We start from the raw sequence: 10,673 nt of genomic DNA on the forward strand, positions 1-10,673 counted from the left end.
AGTGTTTCACCCATCCTTGGGTTGTTCCTGTCAGCTCCTACTAATGAATCACCACTCCTCAGTCTCTGTCATATCTCACAGTTTGTGTTAATGTTTCACACCTCCTTAGGCTGTACCTGGCAGCTTTTATCAATGTCCCACAATTTCTCAATCTCTTCCATACCTCACAGTTTGTATCAATGTTTCACCCCTCCTGAGCAGGTTTTTCACAGGCTCTATTAATGTCTCACCTCTCATCAGTCTATTCCATACCTCATATTTTGTGTCAGTGTTGCGCCCCTCGTTGGCTGTATTTGTCACCTTCTATCAATGTCTCACCGCTCCTTAGTAGACCCTAGTAACATGTCGCTCTCTCCTCAGCTGCGCTTCCTCTGATGATCATCGCTGCGTCAGTCGCTTCCGGTGTCGCTATGCTCCTCTTCTTCATCATCATCATCTCGTTTTGCTGCCGTCGCCCCAAAAAAGGTAGGAGGTCACAGGCTGCTAAGGTACCCATATCTTCTTGGGAGCACAGGACACGGGGATGGTCACTAACACATTTCAAGGACTTGGAGCTTTGAACAGCCAACCACTTAGAAGAGACTAGTTCTTGATAACCACCCCCATACCAGTCAAAACATGGCCGTCCATTGACCCCATTCTATACAACACACCCAAAGCATGTCCAGCACAAGAGAACCTTTCTGCAAGCCCCAGAGCACACAGGGCTCAAATGATCTGTATGCACTGGTGTTCGCCCACAGGTCTTAGGTGAATGCATGCCAGGGACATACACTGGGCATTCCTACCCCAGACTATTTATACTTTTTTTGCGCCGCATTTGCATCACTTTTTGATGCGAAAGCGATGCAAACTTAAAAAATACAATTGTATTTTGTAAGTTAGCGCCGCTTTTGCGTAAAAAAATTACGCAAACGCAGCACAAAAAAAGTGTAAATATGGGCCTAAGAGTGATGGAAATCCCACATTAGCCAGCACAGTCCCCCTTTATGTGCTAATGTTTAACTGGGACACTCCCTCTTTTGGGACATCTGTCTTAATGTCGTGACATATTTCTGTAAGTGAAATAATGTTGTAGTTTTGAAAGTGGCCCATGTTAACATGTGCCCTACAGATAAAAAGGTTAGTCTTCCATCCAGCATGGGCAGAGAAGGCTGGAATTCCTTAAGAGCACAGCTGTGGTGTCTCACAGTCACTCGGGTATGCCTTGTTGCAGCACACAGCAGGCAGGTACTCTGTGGCGTCTGGATGTGCCTAGAGGTAGCACACAAGAAGTCAGGGGCCCACTGGTGTCTGGGTGTAGACCGGTGCCCTGAAGCATCTATCTCCCATAGTTCTCATGCAGGGCTGGTTAGCAGCACCCGTTAGTAAGAAATTTAAGATACACAGCCGATGTGTTCGTGTGTCAAAAGGGACCTCAGTGTCACAGTCTCCTTTCTATGTTGTTTAGTACTGCCATTTCCCAGGGTTGCTGCCATGTTGTAGTCCTTCTTCCATGTTGATAGTATGTCACGCATTTGGCTTTTGAAAAAAATGGCCACTTTACCCGGCTATACTTGCCCATACAGTCAACCCCTGTGCACCGCTGTCCTCTACCAGCACATGTGAAACTCGATGGTTAGTGAACTTCTCTGGGATATCCACACACAACACATATTCACACATGGATGCACCTCACCTCCTGTCCACCTGGCCTACGAGGCGATGCATAGAAATCTCAGGGATGTAACTGATCCCCTCTTTTGTGTCCACAGCAAATCGGGCGACCAAGATCTCGAAGACTGATATTCATGTGCAGATCACGACGAGTGACGAGAGCCCTTGCAGACCCAGTGAAACAGATGACGAGATGAAGGATGCCATGGTACGTGAGATCTGCTTCAGGGAGGGTCAGCAGCAACAAGCAGAATTCTACAAAACTGCCACCTGTAGGGAGTTATTTTGGTGCCCCAGAGCTGCTAGTGACACTTCAGTTTGTCACACAACAAAGCGAGTAAAGTCTTTGCGCAAAGTGTTTCTCATGTCGTGATTGTGCAATTGTTGTTAAATGCCCTGGCCTCTCTGCACTGTGACTTAAAACCTCTAGTTGCAAAGGGTGGTTTGTGCAAAGGCAGCTAGGGGGGCAGGTGGTTGCATGCAGGTACAGGCAGGCTCTCCGCCTGAGCCTACTAGGGCAGCATGAGTAAGGAAAATGTATGTGGTGGAGGGGTGCATGCACTACTGGGTCAGACCCTCCAGTGCTGGACCACCCATTTATTGCATCGGTGGGCTGCAGCCTTTAGAGCCTTTAGATTTTAAAAGGCAGAGGGCTGCTGCTGGCACCTCTGATACATTCACCATCTTTCCCAGGTGAATTGCAGCTGGCAGAGCGGGGGTTTTAATGGAGACAGAGGGAAGAGACATCGCAGAAAGAGAGATAGAGAGTGAGACAGAGAGAGAGGGAGAAAGAGAGAGAAAGAGGAGGAAAGGAGTGGGGTAGTTTGAACATTTTTCTTAGGGATAATTTTGCAATCCCAGTACAGCTCTAGCAATATCTCATGAAATCATGTTGTAATACAAATAAATGAACAAGCATTTGCCTTGCAGTGGGTCTCGCTTTTGCTCGAGTTAGAGCTATTAGCATTGTAAACTCCTAACCGGACTTTTTTTGCCACATAAACTGAAAATGAAAAGTAATACACATAAGGGAGCCAATTTAAAGCGCCACGCCATGTGCGTGAAGGTGACTAATCAGAACAAGAAAACCGGTCTGGTTTTGCCTTTGCATAGTAATAAAAAAAAGAGTGCGATTGAGCTGTGCAAAACCTTGAATTCAGCAAGGAGTGCATGGATAAACAACAGAATTAAACTGGCAGTCATGAAAAGCACTCAATTAGTGCCCTGCAAGATCACGCTGCCTACAAAATAAAAATAAAAAGTAGTCCAGAAACCATAAGGAAAACATGGAGCTTTGTATGTTTTCAGTAGTTGGCTGGTGTGCTCGAAGAGGGCTAAACAACGGAAAGCATGACGTATGCAAGCCTTTCACTAATGAAATCAAGCAAATTTCAAAAGGCAAGCCCAGGAACCAGCGAAAGTGATAGGCATGGTTAAAAAAACAGAGAGAGATTACAACAGGGACAGAGCGCTTGCGGGCTCGACCTAAAAAGGGAGTGAAGTTTCAGACTACTGGTAGGGATGAGAAAAATGCTTCGGTAAAGAAATATTCTGAGGAAGAGGAGGAGGACAGGAAGTGAGGGCAACACTCTGTTTTGGGTGCTCTATGCCTGAAGTGAATGCTCAAGGGGGTGGGCTCTTGGTATAGGGGTGCACTGAGGAGTGGGCAGGGTGTGAGGTTGGACTATATCTTCATAGAATCTGACCATGTTCTCTGTCCTGCAGGCCACAGACAGTGAATCACCAGCCACGTCACGCACTGAACACAGCGAGATCCTGGAGGAAGATGATGGCAGTCAGGACCTGAAGGTGAGACTCGGGGAGCTGGCGAACCCCAAAACCGGAACCCTCAATTCTGAGACCATAGATCACAAAAGTTGCAGCTAGTGTCTCCTGTCCTGTTCCCAAATACCCTAGAGCATCCAAGATCAGATCATGCCCCTCTTATTCTGTGCTTCCATCATGTGAGCACACTCTCATATTATCCCTCTCCTCTATTCTTTTCATGTTCTCTCTATTCAGTTATGACTTGCTCTTTTTCCTACCCAGAACAGAGAAATATTTCATTGACTCCTGTGCAAGAGGGGGACAAGTTAGTCTGCCTCCATGGCCTTCAGCTAGTAGCATCCTGAGACTGTCCACTAGGAGGCACTGTTGCACCAGTGTCATTTCATCAGCTAACATTAGCTAATAGATATAGATCCAATTCACAGTCGGTGGTAACAGTTCTTAAAATAAACACAGAGGTCCAAATTTAAGAAAAGTGGCGCTGCATTATATGCAGCGCCACTTTTCTCGCACCCCATAGCGCCCCCTAACGCCGCCATGTGTGCACTGTATTAAACATATGGTGCACCATGGCACAGGTTAGGGAGAATAGCATTAAAAAATTTTACGCTATTGTTATACTTTGCAGGATTAGCGCCAAAAATGTTGGTGCTAATTCTGTAAAGTACATGGAGGCCCATTATAAATAATGGTGTGCCTCCTTTTAATGCCTGCTCTGTGCAGGCATTAAAAAATGCTGCAAAAAATAGCACAGTGGGATCTCATACATTCGACTGTGCCATTTTTTGCTGTCCATGTGATGGGGGGACACCCCCTTGCATCCATTATGCCTGGCGCAGGCATAATGTGGCACAAGGGGTTAGAAAGTGGCCAGTGCATGCATTGAGCCATTTTGTAAATCTGGCACAGTAAATCTGGCCTCGTTGAGCCACATTAGCGTCATAAAAAATAATGCTAATGTGTCACAAGGAGTCGCTAGGCCATCTTAAATTTAGGCCAGAATGTTTTACCCTGGACAACATTTGTGCTATTTATCCCCTAGTTTTGCTCTCCTCCTCGTCTGCGAGCACGTAGCTCTAGCAGTCCTGAGCCGAAATCAATTTTCCATTTTGAAGCTCAAATCCTTTGTTGCAGTCTGGCGCCCTCATATGGCCTATAGTGGCACTACATGGCAGATCCCTCCCGAGGACTCAATTCAACACCGGAGTTAACTCTAGGAGACTCCATTGAGCCACCTGGTTTACAGAGAATGTTGCAGCAGAGCGGGTGTATTGGGAGAGTGAGCGAGCAGATTAAAACAGAGTGTAACAGTGTAGCACTCAAATTACTTTACTGTAAAGTATTTTTGTGTTTTTATGCATTCTTTCAAGTTATTCCTGAAATAGATACCCCAGGTCAGTAGTAGAGCCAGACTCCTTGCTGCCATTGTAGAGTCAAACAACAAACTACCACAGTCAGCTCCTGAGTAAAACAAAGTTCACATTTTCACCCAAAACTCTTGCATTTCTCTCTTTCCAGGATCCCACTAATGGATACTACAAAGTCCGAGCACACGAAGATTCCCATCTCACCAGCGGCTTCTCAGACTATGCTGCCACCCCGCGGCCCATGTTTGGGCCCCCACCCATCAATCACACCACCTTGCACCCACCGCCTAACAACCAACCCAAGCTGTATGAGTACCGCCACCACTACACTCTTGGCACAGTGGCCACTCGCGCAAATTACGACCCTCACGAACGCCTCTACCCACAGGATTCTGTGTATGGGGGAGCTTCCTACCTCACTGCCCCATACACCCGGGCCTTCTCCAGCTACGTCAAGCCTGTCACGTATGAAAAGGCGGATAGCTTTGAGCAAGTGGAACAGCCTAGCAAGACGTCAATGTCATCACGCTTCTCCTACACCTCACTCTCCCAGCAATGCGATTTCAGCCGCCCTGCCCAACAGCGCATGCAAACACATGTATGAGACTACAGTGGCCATGGTGCACAGACTATGATGAACATATTGACCTTACTGAATGCCAGATTCTGCTTTGTGACATCACTTCCTGCTGTAGCTGTAGCTGGTTTCCTCCTATTGGCTGCAATATTCAAGAAGACATCTGGTCAGACCAATTAGATCTGCCATTCAAGCTGGCGGCTGGGTTGAGTGTCTGCTGTAGGCTGGTAACTGAGTACGTATCTGTTGTTCTCTGTCTTAATCACGGTCATTGGCCTCATTGTTCATTGAATTCGGCATTGCCAAGACTCTGTAATTGCACACGGGTGTGTTGTACCCTCAGCAGGCCTCTAGACGGCAGAGCTCAGTCCGGCTGTCAGTATTGTACCCACACAGAAGACAGAAGGGACTATGGGCCATATGTACGAACACATTTTCCCATTGACACAGAATGGGAAAAACTCATTGCTACATCTGGCCCTATGAGAGGCTTGGTGGGCCGTCTTCCGCCTTTCACTGGCAGCCGCCACAGCCCTCATCTAGCAGCCAGCTCCTGACTTTTTCTCCCCGTGCCTTACCCGGTGCTTCCAACACTCTTCCCTGGGCCCGTGCACCCCACACTCGCACGTGTGAGGTCCAGACTCCTGGCTACGGAAGGTTCCCGCAGACAGATCTGGGCAGGAAGGACTGGAAACATTACAGGTGATGTGGATGTGTCTGGATCTGATGTTGGAAACGGTATCCTAACCTTATCCCTGCTCATCCTGTGTCACCAACAAAGTTGTGTCTTCCACCCACCTGCAGGGAAAACCAAAAAAAAAAAAAAAAAAACTAAAGACAGCGAAACCTCCAATTGGTCGAATTGGGCGTTTTTCTCGACCAGCACTGCGATGTCCCTTCTACTATCCAACCCTCTATTTTTATAACAAAAATTCTCTTGGAATTGGGGAACCCATAGTAATATCTTACAAGAGAGTGCCGAGACACTCAGCTTTATGTATCTCCAGTGCTTTAAAGCACCTGCCCTCATTTGTCTTTAAAAATAGGTGTGGTATTACACTTCTTACGGGTGCATGCGTTTCTACTCTATTTTATGTCTTTACATAGATATGATGAACAAGTCTGTCTAAGCATAGGCGTGTAAATACATTGTGTATTTGTGTATTGCATTTTGCCTGCAATGAGCCTGTTTGACCGCTAGATGGCAATGCTGTTCAATATTTGAGCCTAGCTTTGGTTGTCAAATAATCATTGTGTTAAGAGCTTTGCCAGGGAATGTTGCTTCTTAAAAAGCAGAGAATGGTTGATTGCGTCTCTGACTGCAGCATGTATAATATTTATTTCTCTCTCTCTCGGGATGAAGCTATATCCAGCCACCCTGTCCCATCGGCTCGTATTCTCCCGTTTCTTTCCTCCATTAGACATGTTTTCCCTATGTTTAGAGGTTGACAGCTTCACAAGCTTTGCTCTTTGTTGAGGGCTATATGGGGGAGCATTGGCCTACGTTTCCCATAAACAGGCTGCCTCAGGCTGCTCTGTGGTGTGCAAAGGATTGACCGAAGGTAAGGGAGTTCTATCCTCAAAGCACAACAGGTTTCGGCTGTAAATATCCCTGCAGATTCCTAGTCTAGGGGCCTGCACCAGGTAATGTTTGCAATGTCTGGGCCTGCTCCTGTGGAGTGGAGGTATCCCCAGTGCAGCAACATCAGCTGTGTTTTCGTTGTGAATATGCACGTGTTGTAGGGTGACCAGATTTTGAGGAGTAAAAACCGGGAAAGGCTGACACTGATCTAGGTTTATATCCGGCCTGTGCCATTTTTGTGCGCGTGCACACACACACAAATCTATATATAATCGTAACAGATATTTGAGGTGAGCAGGTTTAGACTATCACTAGTGTTGTAGGGTGCTCTATACAGGAGCTGCTGTCCACCTAAACTTGAGAAGTACCCAGAGTTCTTGTTTTCTTTTTTGCATAATTTATGTGGCAGTCTAAGCCTGAAAGTGTATTGTGTGTGTGTATATATATATATATATTTATATATATATATATATATACATCATGCTACAAAGCAGAAGTTTCTGTAATAACTTCTGGAATTCACTTTTTTCTTTCAGACACACAGGAGGAGGTGAGGTGTAAACATAGTCTTTTAAATGCACACCCCTGCAAGGCTGCATTAACATAACATCAGCTCTGGCAGGACCTTCACCCTGTGCTCACCTGCCCTCCTTCCCACTCTGTCTTCCCTCTGCTGGGGGGGGGCGCAGCTGACCTCCTCTTGCGCTGCCTGAAACAAAAAAGATAGATTTTAGAAGTGTCAAGCATACCTTTCAATTCCCCTTTGTTATAGGAGTTGACATTTGTCCAAAAAAACACAACGTATTTACAATTAGAAAATGTGTCGGGTCGCCGGGACAGTCCAATGAAAACCAGGACTCTGGGGAAATCCAGGACGTCTGGTCACCCTAACGTGTTGTCACATAATACCTAGTCCAGTGTCATGTGCAACTCTTTCAGCCAGTCCCAAATTGTAGTCAACAGCACGGTGGCTAAACATTCTGGGAGTTTTTTGTTTTGCAGGATCAATCACTTCACTTTCCCAAGGCTGTATGCAATGTGATTGCCTGTGCAGGAATACAAAAACCCTGGCAAAGCCAGCACCGTGCGCCCCTGAAAGTCCCCCACTCTTACCTCCACCACTGGGGTAGAATAAAATCACACCTTGGATTCCTGAACGAGATTTGTGATGCAAACCAGTGTGGGATTGTAGGGTGGGGGATTAGGGTTGGAACCAGGCAATGCGAGCCCATCCCTGCAATCTTTCATAAGTGGAAATCGACCCTAGCGATAGCTGATCTTGGCAGTATAAGTTGGATTCTTCTTTAAATTGTATTTCGAGCATTTGATTGCAATGCCTAAAGATGACACGTGGGTGTTACTTGGCAGCAATTTTCACATTGACAGGCTCTGCTCGTGCCTTGATCCTGGGGGCTGGCGGCCGGGTGGTCTCAGACAATATTCTTCCCTATTGCACTTTATTAAATTTCCAACCACCTTCCAAGTTTTTGCTTGTAATAACACTAATATAATTTGTTTTTTGGGATACCTGGGCGTAGAAACAGAGGAGTTCTTTGTTTCACTTTCAAGGTCACAGACCACAGGTCTGAAGAGTGAGTGATTGGGGCAAAAATGTCAAATTTTTATCAAGAAAGTGATGCTTCCCAAATATGCGACTTAATTAATTCGTGGACTGCTGAGGCTAGCCTGAAACAACAGTGCTTTATGAATAATGGGACTCGTTCCAAATAATATTTAATATGATAACAGTGGTGAGTGAGGCTCGAGGGGGCTAAAAGGGAGTTTTTATAAAGCCTAGTGTGTTGGCTCTCACCCACATGCCTTAACTAGATGAATCAAATCTCTCTACCAACCACCAACCCTGACCAGTCCCCTGCATCCCTCACCTCAAGAAACTGCACATCACACATGTAAAGGAACAAAGAGCTCGAGAATAAACTATTACTATGTGTCTCTTCTGTACTATTTTCCTGGCTGTAAAGTTGTATTTTATATATCGAAGGGAAGATTTTTTTTAAATAAAGCTGTAAATGTATTGTCCGAATATTTATATTTAATAAAAAATATTAAAGAAGGGTTGAGTTGTTTTATTGTGCAGATAGAAAACAGCTGCCAGGCAGAGAAGATGTGACGCTAAAGCACTGACAAGGCACTTTAGGGCATCTCACACTCCACAGTGCCATGTCCAGAGAACTGCACGGAGGGTGCACACACTGCGGGTGTCCTAGACAATTGTCACAGCACTGCTTGGAGGCAGCGGTCGAAGTGCATTACAAAAAGTATGGGAACTGTGATGCTGCATTTAGTGGGGGCAGGGCCAGTGAGTGTGGCGGCGGGGTCAAAGGTGTGGCTAAAAAATGAAATATTGTGTAAGTTTTTTTGGTTTTTCACCGTCGGGTAGCTGCGTATAAAATAACATGCAGTTTAAATAAAAAATAAATGTCAAAAGTTGTTACTCATTGGGAAACGCACTATGGGCATATTTGCAAGCCCCTTGCGTCGTCCTAGTGTAATTTTATTTTTTCGCTAAAGTGGCCCTTTTTCCTGAGCCAGATTTACAAAATGGCACAATGCTTGCATTGCTCCACTTTGTAAACTCTTACGCCACATTATGCCTGCGTCACGCATAATGTATGTCCGTTCTGACGCAGGGAGGCCCAAAAAAATGGCACAGTGAAATTGACAACATTTCACTGCACCTTTTTTTTGTCATTTTTAACGACTGCTCAGAGCAGGCTTTAAAATGATGCACAGATAGTAACCTATGGGTCTCCCTGTGCTTTGCTGCACTAGCGTCAAGCATTTTTGACGCTAGTGCAGCAAAGTGCCACAGTAGCACCAAAAATGTTGATGCTATTGTGCTAATGACAGTCATGGTGTGCCATATGAGAAATACGATGCACCCATGGTGGTGTTAGGTGGCGGTAGGGGGACGCAAGAAAAGTGGCGCATTGGGACCAATGCACCACTTTCTTGTAAATCTGCCCACATGTACATTATGAAACCTCTGTTAAATGTACTGTAGAGGCCTGTTTGGAACCAGAGAGCCACTGCATTAAGTTTTAGTTGGTGCAGTGGATAAAAGTGACTTCAGTATTTATAGTGCTAAGAGGTCACAGCCTGTGACAGAAAGCACTATCAATATGAAATTCACCATTTTAAACGTGCATTACACAAGCATAAGACAGACTGCTGCAAAATGTTTAAGCTAAAATGGTGCTTCTAAACCATAGATTTCAGTAATATCCAGAGAGTGCGTAATGCAATTTTTTTTACATTACTGTCCCTTCAACACCTCCAGGTGTAGTAAGGATTATAAATACAATTACAATTAATAGCATGAACGTCACAGCCCAGTCGTTTACTCTTTGCACTACTTTTCAAAAAGAATAGAGGGCATTCTTATACTCCATTTGTGCCAAATTTGCGTCATTTTTTTATGCAAATTTGGCGCAAAACTAACTCCATATTTATATTTTGACGCTAGTCACGTCTAACGTCAAAATATTTGACATTGTACTATTTTTTTAGATGCGTGAACCTACCTTACGTCAATGAGATGCAAGATAGGCGTTCCCATCTAAAAAATGGTGCTAATCCCAGAGCCCCATATTTATCCCCCATGCTAAAATGACGCACGGGTGGGAGGAGGGGCTAAATAAGGGTGCAAAGCCTGCTTTGCACCATTATTTAATGCCTGGGT

The 10,673-nt window shown here is 45.3% G+C and overlaps 1 protein-coding gene across 1 annotated transcript in view; it reads left to right on the forward strand.

Moving 5' to 3' along the window:
• Positions 1–6,194, forward strand: part of KIRREL2 (kirre like nephrin family adhesion molecule 2) — a 39,731-nt gene extending 33,537 nt beyond the window's left edge. The window contains exons 12-15 of the mRNA XM_069201120.1: positions 361–465; positions 1,755–1,864; positions 3,382–3,465; positions 4,963–6,194. Coding sequence (XP_069057221.1) covers positions 361–465; positions 1,755–1,864; positions 3,382–3,465; positions 4,963–5,415 — 752 coding nt within the window. The 3' untranslated portion in view covers positions 5,416–6,194. The remainder of the gene's footprint in view (positions 1–360; positions 466–1,754; positions 1,865–3,381; positions 3,466–4,962) is intronic.
• The last annotated feature ends 4,479 nt before the right edge of the window (positions 6,195–10,673 follow it).

Source organism: Pleurodeles waltl, chromosome 7 (assembly GCF_031143425.1).
Source record: "Pleurodeles waltl isolate 20211129_DDA chromosome 7, aPleWal1.hap1.20221129, whole genome shotgun sequence".
NCBI lineage: Eukaryota > Metazoa > Chordata > Amphibia > Caudata > Salamandridae > Pleurodeles > Pleurodeles waltl.